The sequence below is a fragment of the Halichoerus grypus genome, chromosome 6 (assembly GCF_964656455.1).
Source record: "Halichoerus grypus chromosome 6, mHalGry1.hap1.1, whole genome shotgun sequence".
NCBI classification, from domain to species: domain Eukaryota; kingdom Metazoa; phylum Chordata; class Mammalia; order Carnivora; family Phocidae; genus Halichoerus; species Halichoerus grypus.
The window spans coordinates 129,724,979-129,749,353 of NC_135717.1; the positions used below are offsets into that span (position 1 = coordinate 129,724,979).

The window sequence follows — 24,375 nt, forward strand, 5'->3', positions numbered from 1 at the left end:
TTTTTAAAACTTTAGAGTCTGAAATAGACTGAACACAGATAGTTCCATAGGGGGCTTATTGCACTTCTCCAATCTGAGCCCCTGTTTGTCCTTTAAAAGGACATCAACCTTTGGAGAATATCATTGGTGAATAGGTGAGTCTTTCAGTGAGGTTACCTTGGTTACTGCTGGAGAGGAGCTTCCAAATTTATGTGCGGCAGAGGAAGAGAAGACTGATTTCCATAACCAGTTATGGTGATGTGTCGAGGGTCCCCATGACCACACTCAGATGATAACTGGATTTTGTCTATTGATGTGCATCTGGCTTCCTAATTTTTTTAGACTTTCCAGAGGACAAAGGTATGAGAGGATGCTGCCATCATCATCACTGATTCCAAACCGCGTTGCTAATTTTAGTGCTCAAGATGACTGGGCTAATCTGGGAGTATTATCCCAGGGGCAAAAAAGACACCCATTTGATCTGTCATTTGGTTTCTTTCTCCTTCCTTTGCCTTAAAATACACTTCAAGGGGCGCCTGGGTGGCTCAGTCGTTACGGGTCTGCCTTCGGCTCAGGTCATGATCCCAAGGTCCTGGGATCAAGCCCCGCATTGGGCTCCCTGCTTGGCAGAAGGCCTGCTTCTCCCTCTCTCACTCCCCTTGCTTGTGTTCCTCCTCTCGCTTTCTCTCTCTCTCAAATAAATAAATAAAATGTTTTAAAAAATTAAAATTAAAAAAATTAAAAACAAATAAAATACACTTCAAAATCTGGAAGTTGTGCACAAAGACAGTATAATTTTTTTATCTGAGGAGTCCCACTAACTCAGGGTGTCATAAAAATTCATATACTTTCAGTAAGTACAGCTTTAAGATATTTATACAAGACCTTAAATAAGTCATATACGCTGTTTTTGAACAATTAAAATCCTAGTATCCCAATAGAACATTTCCCTGATCCTACCCAGAGATTAGCTTTTAATTGCTCAAAAATGTTCAGCAGCAAGAGAGTATTGAACAAAAATTTAAAACAGCATTCCATTAAAACTGCAACAAATGACCCTAACTATTGCAAATGAGTAACCACACTGAGGGGAGTGAGGAAGAAAAGAACTAACCTAGTAACTTTGGAAAATAGGCTCTTACCTGAATACTCTTACACTGAAGGCAAAAAGACTTGTACATAAATGCTGTATTTTGGTTAAAGGGTTTCTCATAGGGGTATAGGTTAGCAGTTCTGAATGTAGTAGTATTGAACAAATAAGTAAAGACATTGTAAATAATGAGACCGAAGTTTCTTGCTGTTTGGGAATAAAGTTACAAATAAGGAAGAGCTCAAATACACCATGTGGTGTTGACTTAGAATCACAGGTATCTGTATAAAATCATGGTTTTCAATATGTGTACAGACAGAGAAATACAGGTGTGTGGGTTAATGCATATACACATATTTTCCTAGCTCTGTCTGCTTGGAAGCAATGGATCCCTGGCACTCATGAGAGCATCCAGCACTGACATCTTGCCTTCTAAACACATTATCTAATAAAAGGAACCAGGACTCCTGGGAAAAGTAATTAATTCCAGGGCTGGGACGGGGGAAATGCAAAATGAGCCTGGAGTATCTTGTAGGGTCAGAAAATAAGGAAGTGTTCCAAAAATTATGGGGCTTGTCATAACACTGGACCCAACCTGGATGGACAGAGCTGGAATAATTGTAGCACCAAAGTAAATAATAATAATAATAATAATAATAATAATAATAATAATACTGGATTTTAAGCTATAGAATAAAATAAACACTCGTAAGTCCATACTGATATAAATAAGTTAGTTAAATGGGGGAGAATAGATAGCACTTTCCTACAGAAGAATTACAGTTAATGAACTTAGGTGGAGGAAGGGAAAATAGAAGATCACCATTAAGCAAAGACCACGATAGTTATTATGATAGAAAAGATCCACTGGTGGATGCAAATGTTTATGGGTAAAATCTGAGGAGAAGCAGGGTATTTCCATAGTCTCAAAGTATCTCCCCCAACATAGTTATTAATTTTACAAGGAAAGGTAATTTCATAGTAAAGGAACTTACTAAGGTGGCAGATACCACCTTAACTAAGCAATCAAGATCAAGATCACTAGTGATAGGACACCGACATCATGAACCTCCTGATACTATGCACTGAGAAGGACACAATAGTATTTCACTGTCCTTAAAGACAAGGAAAGACTGAAGACCATGAGAATGGAGATTAGGAAGAAGTGAAAACAAATCGCACTGTGGGAAATTGGGTGGGATCATAGAACAGGAAAAGGGCATTTGTAGAAAAACTGGTGAAAGTAGAATAAGGCCTGCAATTGAGTTATCACTGGTTCTGATCATTGTACTAGGTAATGTAAGATGTTAACATTGGGAGAAGTTGGGTGGGAAGTAGATGCTAAGTTCAAAATAAAAATTATAAATAATATGAAATAAAACATATAAAGTGCCCCCAAACAAGTATTCCAATAAAAGTAAATTATTTTTTGGTTCTTCCTTTTGCAATTTCCACAGCGGAGCGACTTTCAAGCACCTGGCTGGATGTTCGTCACATTGAAAAATATGTAGACCAAGGTAAAAGTGGAACAAGAGAATTACTTTGGTCCTGGGCACAGAAAAACAAGACCATCGGGGACCTTTTACAGATTCTCCAGGAGATGGGGCATCATCGAGCTATCCATTTAATTGTGAACTATGGTAAACATTTATGATTCTTTTGATGTGGCTCTCAGTCCATTTTATAGGAAATGTAATTTGTAAATGTAAATACTGCATTTTATTCAAGACATTGACTGGTCATGCCGTGTCACTGATTCCTTACCTGAGGCTTTATCTGAAGGCTTTTATTACTTTTTTTTTCTTTTTTTGGTGAAATTTTCTTTCCTTGTTGCCTAAGTTATACAACACATTCCTCTCTACCACTTGTTAAGTTTTTTTAAAATTTTTTACTTAGAAACTACACTTTTTAAAATGTTTTATTCTTAGCTAGGAGAATGAGCTCTCCATCCAAAACTCTGAAACTATTTGAATCATAAACAGAATCACAATATTTGAGTAAAATATACTTTTATAATTAGTTTTATCGTATGATTAGAAGTCAAAATATAATTGGATTCTCCTCCCTGTATTTTGTTTTCTTAAAAGATTTATTTATTTATTTATTTGAGAGAGAGAGAGAGAAAGTGCACGTGCACACACATGCCTGAGTGGGGACAGGGGCAGAGAGAGAGGGAGAGAGAGAATCCTTGAGCAGACTCCCCAGGAGCAGGACTCAGGGCTTCATTCCAGGACCCTGAGACCATGACCTGAGCCAAAACCAAGAGTCAGCAGCTTAACCCACTGAGCCACCTGGGCACACCCCACTCTACTCCCACCCCCAATCCCCCGCCCTGTATTTTAGTGCAGATGATACCTGCAGAATAACCCTGGGATGTATCTTTTATCTTTACTGCTGTTTTTGTGTCATGGCCTCTAACTTTACCTTACTTGTCTGCTATCCATTTCACAGTGGCCTAATACTTCCCTCTATTTGTCTTGTCTGTTTCTGATGCTGCGCCTTGCCTTCCATTTAGAGCAACCTGATAAGTAAAGCTCATGAAGCTTTTTCCATTCATCTTTGTCAATAAAATAATTTTCTAATGTCACCTGTTCTGTTTATTCCACTTTAGATTTATTCACTTCAACAAGAATGATTTTGAGTGATCTTGGGTCTTATATGACAGACTCAGGGCTCTTAGGCTGGAAATTCTTTTGAATCAGCATCCTTATTTTGGCCTTTTCATCCAGACATATTTTTAGTCCTTGGTCTCATAGAATGATTTGCGAGTTGTTACTTCCTCTTCTTTTTTGGAAGAATTTGTAAAGACCTGATATTAATTCTTTTTTCTTTTTTTTTTTTTTTAAGATTTTATTTATTTATTTGACAGAGAGAGACACAGCGAGAGAGGGAACACAAGCAGGGGGAGCGGAAGAGGGAGAAGCAGGCTTCCCGCAGAGCAGGGAGCCCGACACGGGGCTCGATCCCAGGACCCTGGGATCATGACTGAGCCAAAGGCAGACGCTTAACAACTAAGCCACCCAGGCGCCCCAAGACCTGATGTTAATTCTTGTTTAAATGTGTGGTAGGGCTTTTGTTTGTGGGAAATCTTAGATTATTAATTCAGTCTCTTTCCTTGCAATACATCCATTCAGAATGTTTATTTCTTCTTGAGTTAGTTTTGGCAGTTTGTGTCTTTCTAGGAATCTGTCTATGTCATTTCAGTTATCTAATTTTTTACATACAGATGTTCATCATATTCTCTTATAATTCTTTTTATTTCTATGAGGTTGGTAGTTGTGTCTCCTCTTTTGTTTTTGGTTTTAGCAATTTGAGTCTCCTCTCTTTCTTTCTTGGTTAGTCCAGCTAAAGGATTGTCAATTTTGTGATAATTCCAAAGAACCCACTTTGGTTGCATTGGTTTTCTCTTTTGTTTTTATGTTATCTATTTCATTTATTTCCACTATAACCTTAATTCTTTCCTTCTGCTTCCTTCGGTCTAGTTTACTCTTTCTTTTCTAGTTCCTTAAGGTAAAAATTCAGGTAATTGATTTAAGATTTTTCTTCTTTTTTAAGGTAGACATTTACAGCTATAAATTTCCTTTTAAGCACTGTTTTTGCTGCATCCCATAAGTTTTGGTATGTTGTGTTTTCATTTTCATTCATCTCAGAGTATTTTCTAATTTCCCTTGTGATTTCTTCTTGAACTCATTGGTTACTTATGGATTTGTTGTTTAATTTTCATGTATTTGTGAATTTCCCAAATTTCCTTCTGTTATGGATTTCTATTTTAGTTCCGTTGTGGTCAGAGAATATGCTCTGAATTATTTCAATCCTTCCAAATTTATTGAGGCTCATTTTTTTGCACAAGATATGGTCTATCCTGGAGCTTGTTCAATGTACACTTGTGAAATATGTGTATATTCTTCCGTTTTTGGATGGAATGTTCTATAGAATGTCTGCCAGGTCTAATTGGTTTGTAGTTTGTTCAAGGAGGTCTGTTATTAATTGATTACATTTTGTTGCCGGTCTTCTAAGCAAAATAATTTTTAAAATAGAATACAATCTAAGAAAACTAGAAGATGAATTAAATTTTTTCTGAAGTCTGAATGAAAATGTCCAATGTGACAGCAAAATATTTCAGGGTTTTCGTCTTTTGTAGGAAACTACATAGACTACCTCAATTCAAATAGAACAGACAGAAGTTACAGTGTGCATTCGGGAACGGGTGGTAGGTGTTTGTGGTTGACCATGCGTGTGCACACATACACACACACACACACACACACACACACACACACACACCTCTAACACCTTATGGCATAAGATAGGATAAAAAATAAAGTAACCTAGGGAGATATGATCCCATGATTATAAAACTTTAAAGTATATGGGCAAAAAGCTGATACAATGTTGCTTTTTCCTTTCAGTTTTCTGCTTTATCCTTTAATATTTTATCTAACAATAACCTAAGGTAGGTATTTATGTGTTAACTGAACAAAAGCATGTTTGCATAATATTTGATCCTTAGAAAGCTATTCACATATGCAAATTTGTAACCATTCAAAGAGAATGAAACTGAGCTTTAGAAATTAACATTACTAGCAAGGTGTTTATTTTCACAGTCTAAGAAAGGAAAAAAAAAACATGCTTATTAGAGACATAAAATTTTTCTGTATCTAGCTTCCCTTATTTCTCTTTCAGGAGCAGTCTTGAATCCTTCAGAGCAGAGTCATCAGGGAGATGGATTTCCAAACATGTTACCGAAGGTAGAGTGTATGTGCATAGATAATGAACCTTGAATCCTGTTGCATATATAATTGAGCATGGGGAATGAAATTGTCAGACAGAAAAATGCTGGATTTGCAGGTACTTTTCTCAAACCAGAAAAGCCTCAGCTCTCTCATTACTCTTTGTTTAGTTGGGGATTGAGGAAATTAGAGATTTGTGAGTGTTTTAAGAGTGAAGAGCTTTCTCCTCACAGTGATCTATCACAGATGAGGCTTAGAACTGTTAAGAGCTCTGTGAGCTGTGCATTTGTCTTAATTCAGTTTTTAATTTTCCTGTTCTAGTTGGCGTTCTGCATGTTGCTGTTGGTTTTATTGGAACAAATAAATTGGCAGTGATCGTTTTTATAGCATTAGAAGTCATTTAAAATTGACTATAACCATGACATTGAGTTTTTGCAGTGGTATGAAAGACTTAACTGTATATAGCAATGAATACTATTGAATTAAATAAAGTAACTTTTCTTTCTACTAGCTTTTTTCTAAATTAGATTCTACTCTATTGCACTGTATAGTCCAGAGGGAGCTTTGGATTTCTGTTAAGGTTCTGTTCTTTCTAGACTTATGAAAGGGAATTACTTCAGTCTGTATTTCCTCTCTTAGGAAACAGCTAATGTCACAGTGGATAATGTTCTTATTCCTGAACGTAATGAAAAAGGTAAAAAAAAATTTTTTTTTTTACTTTCAATCATGTTTTGCTTTAAGTTAACTTACACAGAGAAATAGCCAATAAACCTATTAACTATTCATTAATATGCAGGTTCAGGGTAAAATTTTCATGGATATCAAAATACTTGCAGTTTTGACTGACACAGAGCTCTGATGGATGATATATTATGGTGATATTTTAAAAATCCATTGGCCAATAGAGAATATAATAGTGGTCTCTTCCCTTAGGGGGGTTTCATATTTTCCATTAGTGAAATTTGCATTTTTATGTGTCATCAGAAAACATTTAAAAATTACATTGGGTTTTATATAGTTTTAGAAATTTCCATAGCCCTTGCAGAGATCTTTAGAGATGTCTGTAGAGCAATGCTGAAGGTCACTATGAAAATCCCATTATTTTCCATATCAACTTTATTACTTTATTAGCAGGGAGAATAATTTAGTTCTACCTGGGAATCATTCTGATAAACTTTAATGGCTAGTAAGGCTGCTTTGCCTCTTCTTTACCGCTAGATCTGCATATTCTTTGGTTCAAAAGAGAATTAGAAAAGTTGGATAAAGTTGGATAAGGTTTTGGTCCTTTAAGATTTAACAATAAGTTCTAAATCAAACATAAAATGTGGAAATAGAGCCAAAATTGGGCTCCGAAGGATTTAGCTAAGCTTTTCCCTTTGGATATGTATTCGATTACCTTTTAAATGTTTTCTCCCGATCTCTGCTTTAGATGATTTTTTGAAAAGCTAAAGCATCTTCCTAATTTACTCTGAGGAAGTAAGTTAGGAATAGAGAGGATTTGGCTCATGAAAAATGTTTCTATCAGTCATGCTTGGAGAATATTGTTTAGTCATAACAAAATTTCCACTTCTATAGTTTCCGTTTTTTTTTTTTTTAAATGGTTTTAGGTTCATAGTGAGTCAAAAGCAACCCATTGATCTAATGACAAAGAAATCGAATCTTGGAAAAGTTTCCCCAACTAAGTTCTTTGGCTGAGCTCTTTGGAAGGGTGATAGAATCACAGTGCTATTGTTCAGATATCTAAAAAGCCATTTGCTCTCTGGAATGGTGGGTGCCAGACCCGAGTAAATGGGCAGAGAGCACATGGTGGGCTTCAGTTTGGGTTCCTGGGCCCTGCTGGTTTTCTGCTGGGCTCTGATATATTTCTAATATGGAAGTCCTGGTTCTTTATAATGGTGGCATTGATTCTTAAGAAGAGAAAAAGTAACTTATCTTCTCCCAACTTTCCTTCCTAAGGAATATTGTTTAAATCCTCCATGAGCTTTCAAAACATCAGAGATGGAACCAAAAATTTCCACAAAGACTTCCTAATTGGAGAAGGGGAGATTTTTGAGGTATACAGAACGGAGATCCAAAACCGAACATATGCCATTAAATTATTTAAACAGGTATGGAAAGAATTACTATCACAGGAGATCAGTTCCATTTATTTGCTCATATTTCATACTAGAATGTGTCATTTTTCATCAACACTGAAAGGAGGTATATTTGAAAACAAAGTTTCATAAATGGAAATAAGATATATGAGCTCAGGTGACTGGAGAAAAGACTGTGAAATGAATGCCTGTCTCGCAGGAATGTGGAAGTGAAATTCTTCCCATCCCCAGATGTGTCGAAGGAGGAGGACTTTTCTGAGAAGCCTTGCAGGACCATTGGCACTTTGCTTGTTCTGGTCTGCTCCAGTTTTCTTGTTCTTTTTGGGATGGACAGTGTCTGTTCCAAGTAGCTTCACAGGCTAAGCCACAGGTTGATATTTATAAATTGTCATGTATCACAGTTCAGGAGGGCTGGAAGGAGGAGGCTTCAGGTAAGAGGAGTAAGGCAATGATCAGAGTAGGAGCTCAGGAGAAAGCTGAGTGGCCACAGCCAGGAAAGCAGAAAGGGTATTGGGGAGTCAAACTCAGGAGTCAGGAGACAGGGGTGCACACAGACACCCCAAAGAGCTGCTCTTCATGTTCCTCATTGTTAGTCAACGGTGAATAAACGTTTATTAAACTCTTGCTGGGCTGGGTGCTGAGCAAGAATGAATGAGGCATAATTACGTCCTCAGGGAGATCAGTCTTTTTTTTTTTTTATTATGTTCAGTTAGCCACTGTATAGTTTTTGATGTAGTGTTCAATGATTCATTAGTTGCGTATAACACCCAGTGCTCATCACAACACGTGCCCTCCCCAATACCCATGACCTGGCTACCCCCTTCCCCCACCCCCTCCTCTCTGAAACCCTCAGTTTGTTTCCCAGAGTCCAGAGTCTCTCATGGTTCGTCTCCCCCTCTGACTTTGGGGAACTCAGTCTTACGGGGCAAACAAACGGTCAGGTAAAGAAAAGATGAACCTGCAGGGTGAGAAGTAGTTGAGCAGAGATTTGTATAAAAGGTCACGGGAGCCCGGGAGAGACAGCCAGAGCTCCGACGTGCAGCCACAGCCTCATAGCGTTATCTCCCCATGCCGACTTCATCACCCACCTCTCCCAATGGGCTTGATGGTTTTCTTTAAAGAGTCTTACTGATCTTTGTATCCGAGAGCGTTATTACAGGGCCTGGCCCATGGAAGTTGCTCAGTAAATGCTCATTAGGTGAATTGAATGAAGCATGTATGTCCTTTTCATGAATTTAGCTGCTAATCTCTAGGAGTAAAAAGACAGGAGCTAACGAAGTTACCAGAGACTTCGAGACTGTACAAAGTCCTACACTCACATCAGGAAAGATGGGATAATTTAACAAAGACTTAGCCACAGAGCATTTGTTTTTAAAGAAATGTGGTTTTCTAAAATTGGGACATTAACTTCAGTACCTCAGTAACCTGTCTTCAAGGGACGGAAGTGGGGAAATGTACAAGATTCGTTAGGTGCGTACGGATCACTTGGAGATCTTACAATGCGGATTCTGATTCAGCACACCTGGGTAGGGACCTGAGATTCAGCATTGCTCACCAGCTCCCAGGGAAGCCTGTGTTCCTCGTGCACAGACCAAACTTTGAGCATTAAGAGTGCTAGGTTAGCATGAACACAAAAACTAACCCCTTCATTTTTCAGATTAAGAAAACAACGACGACCTCAGGGATGTTAAGTGACAAAAAGTCACAAATATTGAGTATTAGAAATAGGACTGAGACCCAATCCACTTGGCTCCCGGGACAACGGCTTTTTAAAATGTAAATTCTCATAAAGCGGTTCTTGAAAATGATTTGTTAGCCTACTTTATTGTTTCTGACTTCCTGGATTAATTTTTGGAAAATAGCTTCCAGAATTCCTGTTGGATTTCTCCCCCTTTCTTCCTGAGAACAGAGCTCTAAAATCCCTGCCCTGTCTCGCAATTTACAAATAATAGAAACTTACAGCTGATGGAGCCTAAGAATATTTAACTCTTTTGTGGTAGAAGTTAGGAACTGGAGATGCGGAGACATGCAGTGACATAAGGTGTATAAAGCCATCAAGAACAATACCAGGTACCGAGTAGGTGCTCGTACAATATTATTGAATTCATTAATATATTCAATAAATATTCATGTGTCAGGCATTGGGCTAGCTTCTGAAATGCCTTTGAAATAAGGAGTTATATTTCTCAATGTCTTAGTAAGCCCATTTTTTCAAAATTAATACAAAGGTAAACTTGAGTCATCATCTCCAAATGACCCAAATCAGAAATCCCAAATTAGTGAAATCACTCCTAACCAGAATACAGCGACAACAAACTGGATTCTTTCTGAGACCAAGTGGGGAGTTTCTGTCATGGGATTTTCCTTAAATACATATATAAAATTTTTGAATTTATGTAAATGTGTACAAAATATGGTAGAAGGGTTTGAATATCAAATACAGCAATAGGACACATTGCATGAAAAACTTCTACCTCAAGAGCAGTGGTTCTCAATCTGTTTGGGAGGTAATGGGTTTTTGAAAGTCTGATGAAAGCTAAGGATCCTCTCCCCAGACAAAATGCTTATATACATTTACATCAAAAAGGGCAGCTAAGTTGCAGGAAGACTATAGACCCTGGGTTAAGAATCCCAGAAATAGAGATCCTTTCCTTAATTTTTTTTCTCATTTTTCTATATGATATTTAGGAGAAAAAAATGCAGTGTAAGAAACACTGGAAGAGGTTTTTATCTGAGCTTGAAGTTTTACTACTGTGAGTATATTTTGTCTGGAATTTCTCTGTCTGCCTGGTTTTCAGCTTTGTGCATCTTTGATGCTTAGAGGTAATAAATGTGGGTTGGCTGTGAGAACACTGGGTACATTTTTGACGTCTGCTTTAGTCTGTTCCTTAGAATACATTTTAAAATACACCATCCACATAATTCACTTGAACATATTTTAACAAGAAACTGTCACAAGGAGGTGGGTTAAATCATGTGTGCTTAACATGGCTCAATGTCAAATAACTCCTGGAACATTAGAATTGTATGTATTTGACCATTTCCTCTTTCCTAAGAGACATTTTAGTCAAGAAACTGTTTCATCAGTATAACCCTCTTCAGGAAGAGAGTTTAGACAAAGAAATCAAGTGCTGTTTTCTGGGAATTCATTCATGAGCCCGGGAGTCCTTGGAGACAAACTAAAATGACTTCATGTTCATATATATTCATATCTGCAGCCGTCCAGCCTGCTCCTCAAAGGCCCTTAACCCTATGGAGCTCACTCATCACCCTTTATGAAAAGAAAATATTCTTTTCAGATATTTTCTAAAGCAATAAGTGAAATGGGTGGTGGTGGAGGAGGCATTGTACTAAATCCTTCTTTTATCCCCGGGACCAGAAATCAAAACATTAGAAGTCTAATCATAAAAACTTAACACATATCATTTAGTCAACCAAAAACTAAAACCCAAATTGTAATAGTAGAGGGTCTCTATTTTTAAGCTTTATTTATTTGCTAATGAATGAGTAATAAGTTGGAAAATTTCAAAATTCCAAAAGTGCCAAAGGGTAAACCAAGAACAGATTTTCTTCCCTCCTATTATCTTCAGCCACCCAGCTGATTTCCCCAAGGGCAACAGTTATCAGTTTTCTGTATATCTTCCCAGAGATACTTTATGCATAAGCATGTGTGTATTTTGTTTTCTTATTTTCACACCACGGGTAGCATAAATATATTGTTCACTTTGCTTATTTTAGTATTTCATTGTGTGCTGTACTGTAATTTAATTAACAATTCTCATATCAATGGATTTTTTAGGTTTTTTCTAATCTTTTAATATTAGAAAGTAATGATGCTGCAACAAGAAAAGCTTGTATATATGTTATTTTGTACCTGTTTGAGTATATCTGAGTTCCCATAAATACAATTACAGGGTCGAATGGTTATATGCATTGCATAATACCAAATTGTCCTCCAAAAGAAATACCACTTTACACTTAAAGCAGGCATATATAAGAACGCCTGGCTCCCCATATTTTTGTCAACATAGCGTTTATTCTTAACTTTTAATTTTTGCCAATGTGCTAGGTGAAAATGATTTCTCAGTATGGTTTAAATTTCTTTTTCTATTATGAGTGAATCTTTTCACATATTAAGAGACCTATTTTCTTTTCTGTGAAATATCTGATACTATTCTTTGCCCATTTTTTAAAAAAAATAGGCTGTTGGTATTTTTCTTAATGATTTGTAGGAGCATTTTATATATTAGAGAAAATTAGCCTTATTCTTGTTGTGAGATACAAAATTTTTTTTTTTTTTACCAGACTGACATTTGTCTTTGCCTATTCTAGTTTTTGCTATGTGGAAATGGTTTTAATGTAGTGAATTTTTTAAAATTTAAATTCAATTAATTAACATATAATGTATTATTGGTTTCAGAGTAATGTAGTGAATTTAATCTATATTTTCTTTTATGGATTCTGGATTTTATTTTATTTATTAATTTTTATATATTTCTTTTTTTTTTTAAGACTCCACCCATTTATTTGACAGAGAGAGAGCGAGAGAGAGAGAGAGAGCGCGCACAAGCAGGGAAAGCAGGAGACAGAGGGAGAAGCAGGCTCCCCACTGAGCAGGGAGCCTGATGTGGGGCTTGATCCCAGGACCCCGAGATCATGACGTGAGCCAAAGGCAGACACTTAACCAACTGAGCCACCCAGGCGCCCCAGATTCTGAATTTTATATCACAGTTTCAAAGACCTTCCCCAGTGAAAGGTTATAAAATAATTCTACCATGGTTTTTTCAAGTACCTTTATGGTTTCATTTTTTTTTCATTTATACATCTGATCCATTTGGATTTGTTCTGGTGAGGTATTTATGTATGACTAGAGAGAATTAACAACTCTATGATGGTGAATATTCTTGGTGTGCTATTATTTTTTTTTTTTAAGATTTTTATTTATTTATTTGACAGAGAGACAGCGAGAGAGGGAACACAAGCAGGGGGAGTGGGAGAGGGAGAAGCAGGCTTCCTGCTAAGCAGGGAGCCCGATGTGGGGCTCGATCCCAGGACCCTGGGATCATGACCTAAGCCAAAGGCAGACGCTTAACGACTGAGCACCCAGGCACCCCACTATTATTATTATTTATATTGCTAATATTTACTTAGTTTTAGGCTTTATACCAAGTACATCACATGTATTAATTCTTTAATCCTCACAACAATCCTGTGAAGTAAATACTGCCCTCATCCCTTTTTTGGAGATGGGGAAATTGAGGTAGATCCTACCTTTTTGAGAAAATCCAACTCATTTCCTAAATCTTCTTCAGTCTCCTCAGATATTTATTAATGAATAAATCAGATGTAGCCTTCTCCTCTCAGAACATGCTACCTGGAGTGGGGTTAGGAGAGAAGTACACAAGTAAACAGCAATTTCAGTAAACAAAGTGGTAAGATGGAGACATATAGAGCACTGAGGGAGGGGAACATGGTAACCTGGGGCTGGGCAGCAGAATAGGCTTCTCGGAAAAAGTCACATCTAAGCCGACGCCTGAAGATGAGTTTTTTTAGTTCAATATTAAGAGAGTTACTTAACGCTTGTCCCTTAAACAGAATTGTAAACTCCTTAGGGTGTGGCTTCTGATTCCTTTCTTTCCCCTCTTTCCCAAGGGGAGGGGAGGAGGTAATAATTTTTGAGGACCTGGCATTTGGCTACATATTTAACTTTTCACTTAATTTTCATAAGAAACTTGGGAAGTGGTGTCGTAATTATTGTTTACAGTTGAAGAATATTCATCTTCTAGGGCTGCCATCACAAAAGAAACAGGGGACTTGAACAAAATTTATTTTCTTTCAGTTCTGGAGCCTGAAAAGTCCAAGATCAAGGCAGATTAGGTTCTTGGTGAGGGTGCTCTTCCTGGCTTGTAGACAACTGCCTTCTAATTCTGTCCTGACATGGTGGAGAGAGAGGGAGGAGATTCTCCAGTTTTTCTTCTTATAAGGGCAGTAATTCCATCGTGAGGGTTCCAGTCCTAAGCGTGACTAGCTCCCAAAGGCCTCTCCAAACACCTTTACATTGAAGGTTAGGGCTTTAACATAGGAGTTGGGTTGGGGGAGGGGGCTGCGTGTGGGGGAGAGACACAGTTCAGACCCCAGCAAAGATACAGGCTCACAGAGATTAAATCCTTGCCCAAGTCCACAGAGCTGATGAAAAGAAGGCCAGAGAGTCACACCAGGTCTGTCTGTCGTTCAGGTCTGTCTGCTCTCCCCCACCTGGGTGCCCTGTATGGTGTTTTACCTGTAGGAGGCACTCACAAGTACTTGTCGAATTGATTTTGAAGCTATCGTATCTGAAGACCTTAAGATCTACATAATCTAAGATCCCACCGACTTAAAAATTTGCAGTGAAAGGATGGGTGAGAAGGGTCCGTAGATGCAAAGCCAGTAGTCTTTCTCGATGGCTGCTTCACGTTCCATACCTCACTAACTGGTACAGTGTCCGTTTTTCTGCTGGATTGGTAATATCTAAAAATAAGCAAATGGTCATTTCCGCTCTGTGAGCAGGAGAGCAGAGCACCAGGCCATGGCTATGTCTATATGAGGACTGCTATCTTCTTTCTAAAAAGATTTCTATCTTTTTGAATTATTTTAAGGTGCAGGACTGGCAAGTAGTGGTATAGATCAGCTGTTCAGGCGGCCAAATATGCCAGCTCAACTGCTTTCCAGTCCCTTGCTTTTCATTATGGAATGATGGTCTGAATTATAATAGGTGTAGGGATCTTGTGTCACAGGCATTTTTGACATATCTAAAAGTAAAAGATGTCTGTGTTTGTGTAGGTACATATACACACATACACACACACTTCCTTCTTTAAGGAAGGAGGACTACGAGAAATCTGAAGATGTGTGTGGGCATTTTAGAGGAAAGTTTTGCTATTGAAGAAACTAATAATAAGTCTTTATAAATAGAGTCTTTAAAAAAAGCTTTATTTTAGGGGCACCTGGGTGGCTCAGTTGGTTAAGCGACTGCCTTCGGCTCAGGTCATGATCCTGGAGTCCTGGGATCAAGTCCCGCATCGGGCTCCCCGCTCAGCGGGGAGTCTGCTTCTCCCTCTGATCCTACCCCTCTCATGCTCTCTGTCTCCCATTCTCTCTCTCAGAAAAATAAATAAAATCTTTAAAAAAAAAAGCTTTATTTTAATATCCCCAAGTATGTCTAGAACATAGTAGGCATTTAATAAATAATTAATTTGAACTGAGTTCATGGTACAGGTGAATTTCACATTTTATATTTTATAGTTGTTACCTGGGTTCCACTGGTTTTCACAGTGATGATACAGGCATTCAAGAAATAGAGTTTTGGGGCACGTGGGTGGCTCAGTCAGTTGAGCACCTGCCTTCGGCTCAGGTCATGATCTTGGGGTCCTGGGATCGAGCCCCACATCAGGGTCCTTGCTCAGCGGGGAGTCTGCTTCTCCCTCTCCCTTTGATCCTCCTCCCCATTTGTGCTCTCTCTCTGTCTGTCTCAAAAAAATAAATAAAATCTTAAAAAAAAAAAAAAGAAATAGAGCTTCAGGGCACCTGGATGGCTCAGTTAAGCATCCAACTCTTGGTCTCAGAGTTGTGAGATCGAGCCCCACATCAGACTCCATGCTCAGTGAGGAGTCTGCTTGAGATTCTCTCTCTCCCTCTGCCCCTTCCCCTGCTTGCATGCTCTCTCTCTGTCTCTATCGCTCTCTCTCAAATAAATAAATATATCTTAAAAAAAAAAAAAAGAAATAGAGTTTTAAAGGAAAGGAGCCTGAAAATGTATTCTACACTGACATAGAACGCTGGCATTTCAAAATCAGTGATATGTTCTTCAACATCAGACTTTACTAATCACATGAATTTTATTTTTATTTTTTATTTTTAAAGATTTTATTTATTTATTTGACAGAGAGAGACACAGCAAGAGAGGGAACACAAGCAGGGGGAGTGGGAGAGGGAGAAGCAGGCTTCCCACGTAGCAGGGAGCCCGATGCGGGGCTCGATCCCAGGACCCTGGGATCATGACCTGAGCTGAAGGCAGACGCTTAACGACTGAGCCACCCAGGCACCCCAATCACATGAATTTTAGATAACAGTACAGCTTTATGAAGACACTGGATGTCTCCTTTAGCTGTGTGACTGATGCCTAGCACAGTATCTGACATAGTAATGCTTAAATGGATGAATGAAAAGAGTCTTCCGTACTCTTCTATTTTGGTGACTTATACAGTATACTTAAAGCAATGAAATAGTTTCAGTTGTATTATCTTTATTAATAAGTTACATTGGGTTTCGTATTGATAAACATAATTTAATATCAGGTAGTGTCATCTATTTATTGTCAAGTTCCCAAGACTCCCAAATCTTAAGAAATCGTCGCTCTCTTAAATTTTCTGTCTTATATTTGGATATTTTATTTATATTTGCATGATCACAATCAATCAAAAAATGGCTAGTATTTGTTAGAGCTCTTTAGACCAATTTGGGAAACAAATCTGTCATGTGTCCAATGAGATAACTTCTCCCTTGGCCAAATGTATATTCTGCTTTAGACCTATTCCCCATCTCACCTTATCACCCCCAAACCACAGTGCTGCTCATTTCCTATTTGAATAAACAATCTGATGGATTTAAAAATCTTTTCTTTCAAGGTTTCATCATCCAAACATACTGGAGTTGGCTGCCTATTTTACAGAGAGTGAGAAGTTCTGCCTGGTTTATCCATATATGAGAAATGGATCCCTTTTTGACAGATTACAGTGTGTAGTAAGTCACACCTATGACTCTCCCTGACGCTCTGACCCCCTGAAGCCCTGAAGAAGCTGCTGAAACGTCCTGTGGGATCCAGGGGGCCAACATGTATTCACAGAAAGAGATAGCCAACAATGGGTTTCCCAAGGAAGTAGAGGACTTTTCCATGAATTAGTATCTTACTCTAAAAAAAGACTGCATAAATACCTGAGTTATTGTGTGTTGTGCAGCATGGTGGCCAAAAGATTTGTGGGGTCCTTAGTCCTTATTGATTCCATATCTCAAATGAGTTTACGTTAACTACTCTTCTTAGATAATTTCTATTTGCATAACTTCACACAAAGTACCATTGAATACGAAGGATAGACATAAAGGTGATACAGACTCCTTAAAGAGAAAGAGGTTGAATAAATGCCTTGATTTCTCATGTTTTTGAAAGATAAGTTTAAAAATTCATTCTGAATAGGTTAAGTCTCGGTTAGGGTAAGAATAAAAACATATTATTCTCAATTACCCACACTATTATGCCACAAATAATTTTTAAGGCTTATTTAATGAACTTTTTTTTAAGTAGGCTCCACACTGGGTGCAGAGCCTGATGTGGGGCTTGAACTCATGAACCTGATGAGATCAAGAGTCAGATCCTTAACCAACTGAGCCACGTAGGTGCCCCTTATTAGTGAACTTTTAAGCAGAGTTACCTTACTGGCCATATTTTGATTAAGCTAATGTTAAAATTATTGGGTATTTCCATTGGCTATAAAAAGGCCTAGTACCATTGGCAGCAGAGGAAAATGTATCTTGAATTACAAATAGGTTGTGGGAAACCAAAATGTTCATACCCTCGCCTTACCCCACCTCACCATCTGCTTTTCTTCTGGCATACTCCTATGTAATGAGTATACACATTTCATTACCAAACCAACTACTGTTGTCTTTTTAGGGTAACACGGCCCCACTCTCTTGGCACATTCGAATCAGTGTTTTAATAGGAACCTCCAAAGCCATTCAGTACTTGCACAACACGGAGCCATGCTCGCTCATCAGCGGCAGTGTATCAAGGTAAATTATCCCAGAGCCTTAGGTTGCACCTGAAGGCCCCTTTCATCATCGCGGATGAGTCAGACTTCACACTATTTTCTACCTGTAGTTTCCGTGGTATGTGTGTGTGTTTAAGGATTAAGAATTCTCATCGAAGAGGGGTGTCTGGGTGGTTCAGTCAGTTAAGCGTCTGGTCTGACTCTTGGTTTTGGCTTGGGTCATGGTCTCCGGGTGATGGTCTCGGGGTCGTGGGATCAGCCCGTGTCGGGCTCCGTGCTCAGTGTGGAATCTGCTTGGGATTCTCTTTCTCCCTCTCCCTCTGCCCCTCCCCACCCACCTCCATGCGTATGTGCGCTCACTCTCTCTCTCTCTCTCTCAAGATAAATAAAATCTTAAAAAAAAAAGAATTCTCATCTAAGTATGTAAAATCTTACTTTTTTTTAGTGAAGTATAATTGACATACAATATCCAGTTAGTTTCAGGTGTACCTTACAGTGATTTTATTTTTTTTATTAATGAAAATTTTATCTACCCAATTTAAAAAGCTACATTTACATGGCCAAAGGGAGAGTTTATATTATCTTTGGGAATTACTAATGAGCAACGTAGGATAGACAGTTTTGTGTATTTTACTAATTATACCTGACACTAAACTTTGAAATGAACCTGTATTAATCTCCCTTTTTTCTTTTTAAGTGAGTTTTAAGGAAAGGTTAAGTGACTTATACAGAGATTCCCAGCAAGATAACAGCAGTAGACAGTAGACAGTAATTAAAATTCTTTGTCCCTGAGTGTTTTGCTGATTCCCCTGAGCCTGCAGCCTCTTAGCTTTATGTATTCACCTGTGACCAGCCAAGCAGCAGCTCCCGGTGTGCATTTCTGAGACATCAGAACATTAGAAGCAACATCTTCCATCTTTCTTTTTTCTTTTTTTTTTTAGTAGACCTAAAGAATCATTCAGACAGAGAGTAGATACTCTGTAGCAAAATCCCCCTGGTGAATTTTTCCTGTGTGCCCTTCATCTCGAATCTGTCCAAAAGTAGGTAAATATACCTTTGCTGAATAGCAGGGATGACTGAATTTAAAAGGCTTCTGCCTCTTCTGAACCATCTCCTGGTATCTTGAAAAAGCTTTTAGTGTGCTTTTGAGTTGAGCAAAAGAGGGACTGATTACTCACTTCTTTGTTTTTCTGGTGGAATGAACTCCATATAAAAAGACTCTAGATTTTTCCTGAGTCCTGGGCGTGTGCAGAAACAGCCCATAGGTGTCTGCTCCTGTGGCATTGTGGTTAAGTCATCAACTCTGCTGGCCCCGTTGAATCAGCACAGAGTGGGTGCTCCCTCAGGGGACCTGGGTCAAAGATGCACAGCAACAGAGTCAAGTCTATTCCGAAGGGCTGAGGTGGTCACCCCCAACCAGAAACAATCCACCTACCTCGCCACCAGCTCAGCACAGTAGGTTCTTAAATATATTTTATCTGAGTAAATAAATATCTGGAATTTTTCTGTACATATATTCTTCTTCTGGTTTAAACTTAAAGTAAGTCTAGCTTCTTTTCCATCCCAAGCAGTAACACATTAATGTTATTAATTTTTCTTTTGTGTGACTGAGTTCATCACATCCTTTCCTGAACGCAGAGCTTGATGGGAGAGAGGGGTGAGAAGCAAGAGTGTCAAGGTTCTGGTCCTTGACGGGCCTGGGGGACAGGGAAGGCCACCAGCTGGAACAAAGGGAGCGTCAGGGTGGAGGGCTACAGATCCAGCCTCTGCCCACGTCCAGGGTTTTCCGCAGCTGTGGACATGCCCCCCAGCATCTCTCTCCAGGGATCAGGTGAGAGCTCGGGCCGTGGCCTTGACACCCGCTTTCTCATTATGGATAGGTGTCTTCAGGCAGGTTCCCAGGAAATAGGCTCAGAGGAGAGGCTTGCCCGCAGGAGGTTTTTTAGAGGGCTCTCAGGAACAACAGGAGTAAGGGAGGGAAGGAGGAAGGCGGAATTGGGCAATTGGAAAAGCTGAGCTGGGATATGGTAGTAGAGGCCTCAGTCACTGCCATGGGGAGCACTGGTGCTGGGATGGCCCTTCGAAGATATCCTGAAGTGCGGCAGGGTGCTTGGGTCTCTGCACCCCTGCGTCTGACCAGCCCTGCGTGGGGCTGTGACTTGCACTATGACTTGGACGAGGCAGCTCCCTTCGACCAAGGGCAGGTTCCAGGTACGGGTTTAGCTGTGCGCCATCAACAGCCCCCTCTCCCTGGCTGGGGAACTATTGTCTCCCTGGGTCCTGGAGGAGGGATCTGGGCCACACCGCTGCAGCCACTGCCGTCACGGGGAGAGATATGACTGCCTGGTGCTCTGCAAAATGGGCCCAAGTGATTTTTCTTTTTCATCGACTTTCCTCCCCACCTTCTTCCCATCCTTTCCTCTTAGCTCACTATCCCCTAATGTTTCAGAGACATCTAATTTAAGAAACGGACTTTCCATTTAATGTGATTCTGAGCAAACTGCTTAATTTCTGTAAGCATCAGTGTTTCCCTCTGCAAGATGCTCATAAAAGAATAATAGCATCTATCTTTTAGAATTAAATTCCATAAAGTACATACGATGCTTGGCAAAGAGAATGCACTCATCAAATGGTAGCTTCTCTTATAATTAGTGAAGATGTGGTAGGAATCTGATGGCAAAGGCTAAGAGATATGATGGCCAATCTGTCTTTTTTACTTACCACTCTTAACCAAGTGGTAAGTATCCCAGGTGCTATAACCAAAATACTAGAAGGTGGGTGACTTATAAACAACACACTTTTATTTCTCACCGTTCTGAAGGCTGGAAGTCCAAGACCATGGCACCAGCTGATTCTGTGTCTAGTGAGGATCCACTTTCCGACTCATAGATGGCCATCTTTTCTCTGTGTCCTCGCAGGGTGGAAGGGGCAAGGGATCTCTCTGGGCCTTCTTTTATAGGGGTACTAATCCCAGTCGTGAGGGCTCTGCCCTCTTGACCTAATCACCTCCCAAAGGTCTCACCTCCACACACCATCCCATTGGGGGTTAGGATTTCAGTATATGAATTTGGGGGGGCCACAGACATTCTACACATGGCACTTACCTCCATCATCAACTTACTGTGTTTGAAAAGTAGGTCCCACAAACTAAGCTCTGTTTTAAGAAAAATCACTTCTGTGTCAACATATATTTATTGAACATTTTGAAAATCATGTTTATGTTAGTTTACAAATATATGTGGAACATCTGTTGTACGCAGAGCATTGTATTAGACCACGTGGGGTAGATGCTGGTGATCATCGTCTTATCCTTGAAGTTTCAACCTGGTGATCAGAGAGATAACACAAACACAGAAACTATATAGTGAAACACCTAAGATGCTCAATGCCTGCCTGGTCTAAGAAGGTTCATTCTAATTGCAAAATTCCAAGCCCAGCCTTTGAGGAGATGGGTCATGACAGTGGATTGGTTAAAAGAACAGGAAAGAATATTCCTAGCAGAGGCAATCATTTGTTCAAGGGAAGGAGTCAACTAAAGAGTTGCCAAGTGTATAATGAAAGTGAGAAAAATGGCTTGACTGGAAAGGAAGGGACAAGACTAGAGAAGGAAAGGGCTCCTGGGAGGGATGAGGAATGTGGGGGGCAGGGGTGTAGTGGGTGTGCATGCTAACCAGGCTGAGGACCTGGGTAGGATAAGCTAAGCCCTTACGAGGGACTCTGAGGCGTTTCTGGGACTAAAGGTGGGAACAGAAAGGTCTGGAGTCTCTTACGATGTCTCACACTTAGAAGGAGGCTGTTTCTTCCAGGCCAGTATCTCAGGTACTTGTCTGGATGTGGCCAACTATAAAATAATTTCAGTAACACTGCTAGACAGAGTGCCCAACAGTATTACAGATACGGAGCACCAAAAGATATCTGGTCAGATACAGAGAATTTCATGGAAGAGGCAGGGTTTAAACTGGATATGTGCTACCAGCATATTCTATTTTGTTAGTTGGTGAAGGGGCTGCTGAGGAGTGTTGCCTTTCTGGGTTTCCCAAAGGAGTTGAGGACTCAAACGTAACTATCTATGGACTATGCCCGCCTGGGCACGTGTCAGGGTATGGAGTTCCAGGGCTGTGGGCATTTCTTTGAGATTGTGGTTTCACACAGCTCATCAGTGTGTCCCTGGAATCAGTGATTCCAGAGCGAATCAGCCCTTTCTACTGCCAACGAACTCTTGACCCTTCTGCTGAGCCTGCCAGCAAGGATGTTAATTAGTACCAACTATAACAGTACATCCCACCCCCCCTTTCTTTGTGTGCACCTGTTCTCTGGGAACTGGAATGGGACCAACCCATTTCATTCAGGGCACTGAACATCTGATGGTGATGACATTCAGCCTCCAGCAGTCTTGACCAAATGTGAATTGGCTGACCCAGATTACCCTCCCGATTCTTTTAAATGAACTCTTCACTTTGCTCTAAACTTGGGCCTCCCTGATTCTTGGTCCCTGTTTGTACAGCCTAGTGCTTTGAGGACAGTCTGAGATTCCTATTCTTTTGTTCGTGTCATATACATTTTCTCACTCTTTGGAAGGAAAGGCAGCTTCTAGGAGAGATGTCATTTTATTGCACGGCCCTGATAATTGGCTCGAAAAAGGACATCTCGAAATGTGTTCAGCAGTGACCTTTTCTGGGACTAAGTCAGGGCTCTGTTTTTGATGGAGTAAGAAATGGAAGATATTGTTACCTTTATTTTCTTTTCTGCATTTGGACCTCAGACTGATGAATCACAGGAGAGTTTGTCATACATCACTTGACATTACTAAATAATGTTTTTTTTGTTTGTTTTTAATAGTATGAAATAGCATGGAACAATGCGCATAAAGTAAGACTAAGTGAAAAAAGCCAAATTGAACTAGTATACAGTATACAGTTATAACTTTGTAGAACTACAAATTTATGAATTTTTCAAAAAGATTAAGGGGCGCCTGGGTGGCTCAGCCGGTTAAGCCACTGGCTCTTGCTCTCAGTTCAGGTCTTGATCGCGGGGCCATGAGTTCAAGCCCTGTGTTGGGCTCTGCACTGGGCATGGCGCCTACTTTAAAAAAAAAAAAAAAAGATTAAAACATACCAAAATATGAACAAGGTTTTATGTAGATGGAGAGACTATGGCTTTTTGATTAATGGTTTATGTTTTACTTTTCTATCATGTTTTTAAAATTTTTATTTAAGGGTTATGTTCTACTGTTATAATAAAATAAAAGTCCTCGTCCGGAAGAGGGCAGGTGACGCCTGCACCCTCCTCCCAGCGCTGTGGGGGTGCAGTGAGGTAATGAGTGTAAAGCCCAGGGCCAGGCTTGGCAGTAAGCTGTCGTTCCTGCCGCGTCACGGAGACTGTCTCTAAGTGTCTCATCCAGCCTGTCCTTGGACCCTTGCACGGTGTGTTGTTAGTGCTCCATTTGGGTGCAGCTCTAACGATTGGAACTTCGTTTCTTTTGAGCTAAAATCTGTCTTCCTGTGACTCACCCATCAACCGTTGTTTTGCCTCGACGGTTATCTGTATATACCTGAAGGAAAGAAGAGAGAAATTTCATTTTACATTTGCTCGGTAATCAACAGTTTCTTATCTTTTATGAGTAGCTGAACAAAAAGATGTTTCTTTCGGTTAACTGTAGTAAATTGAAAGAGTAGCAAACGGAAAAAGGAGGGTTAGGCTTTAGTCCCGGCTCTGCCATTAACAAGCTATTTTGCAAAAAACAAGTCATTTCGACCATGTGGGCTCATTTACCGCATCTGAAAAGCAAGTGATGATCCTAGAGCAGCGAAGACAAATCTGTTTCATCCCACATTCCGTCGTTGGTGGATTGGTAATGACTTCCCACCTGCAGTGTTGAAAGGGAACCTGGGGTGGGGGCATTCTGAACTCAATTAGTGATGTCTGCCAAGGAACCGGGAAGATGCTTTGGCAGCATTTGGGCCATCTATTTGCCATATGCGGAGTGGTCTAGGTCCACTTATGGTTTCAAATTCTCTTAAGTCACTAAGTGATTATATCAACGATTGCTTGCTTGGTATCTGCTATAGACTCAACATTATGCTTAGGTAAACAACATAAGCTGGCTTCTGAGTAAGTGCCAGATGGTATAGTGGAGGAGGCACAATGGGAACTTGGGGGGAAGGAGAACCACTGGAATTCAGAGTAGCGGAGTGAAAACTTCAGGGAGGAAGTGAATCTTGGGCTGCAAAGAGGATTTGAATGAAAATAAGGGAGGGAGGAGTACTTTGCAGGTGAGGGGAACAGTATAAAGAAAGTCCCCGAACAGTACTAAGCACTGTCTAGCCAGACCATTGGGAAGTGCTAATGCATTCAGGGGAGCTGATAGGCTGCAGACAGATTAGGGAACTCGGTGAAGGCCAGCCTGACTTTAGACCTGACATAAAAGCTGACTGAATAACTTACTCCTCCCAACAACCCTGAGTTTGGATATCATTGGTCTTATCTCAGTATGACAGAGGAGAAAGCTGATTTACAGAGGTTTGTAATCTACCTCTATCCCATGTCTGCAGATGGGGAAGGAGGTGGGGTTCTATGTTTGTGTGGGTCCGAATCATGGTCTTTTTAGGCAATTAAGTGTTCCTAGCCAGGATTCCTGGGAGCATGTTGGTTTCATGGGCAGAGACAGGGAAATCAGG

General features: G+C 39.9%; 1 protein-coding gene and 1 long non-coding RNA gene across 6 annotated transcripts in view; one reads left to right on the plus strand and one right to left on the minus strand.

The window, feature by feature from the left end:
- Nucleotides 1–24,375, plus strand: part of IRAK3 (interleukin 1 receptor associated kinase 3) — a 60,738-nt gene that overhangs the window by 25,518 nt on the left and 10,845 nt on the right. For 3 of the 4 annotated variants that reach the window (XM_036094722.2, XM_036094720.2, XM_078076233.1), the window contains 7 exons: nucleotides 2,527–2,709; nucleotides 5,753–5,817; nucleotides 6,439–6,493; nucleotides 7,756–7,907; nucleotides 10,584–10,648; nucleotides 16,559–16,673; nucleotides 17,602–17,720. In XM_036094722.2, the coding sequence (XP_035950615.1) occupies nucleotides 2,527–2,709; nucleotides 5,753–5,817; nucleotides 6,439–6,493; nucleotides 7,756–7,907; nucleotides 10,584–10,648; nucleotides 16,559–16,673; nucleotides 17,602–17,720 (754 nt within the window). The remainder of the gene's footprint in view (nucleotides 1–2,526; nucleotides 2,710–5,752; nucleotides 5,818–6,438; nucleotides 6,494–7,755; nucleotides 7,908–10,583; nucleotides 10,649–16,558; nucleotides 16,674–17,601; nucleotides 17,721–24,375) is intronic. The other variant, XM_078076232.1, reaches the window with a different exon arrangement.
- LOC118537363 (uncharacterized) overlaps nucleotides 20,827–24,375 on the minus strand; it is a 50,264-nt gene continuing 46,715 nt past the window's right edge. Inside the window, exons 5-7 of one of the 2 annotated variants that reach the window (XR_013449264.1) lie at nucleotides 23,209–23,249; nucleotides 22,430–22,780; nucleotides 20,827–21,022 (exon numbers count right to left, since the gene is read on the minus strand). This is a non-coding gene — a long non-coding RNA (uncharacterized LOC118537363). Of the gene's footprint in view, nucleotides 21,023–22,429; nucleotides 23,250–24,375 lie in introns of both variants that reach the window. The other variant, XR_013449263.1, reaches the window with a different exon arrangement.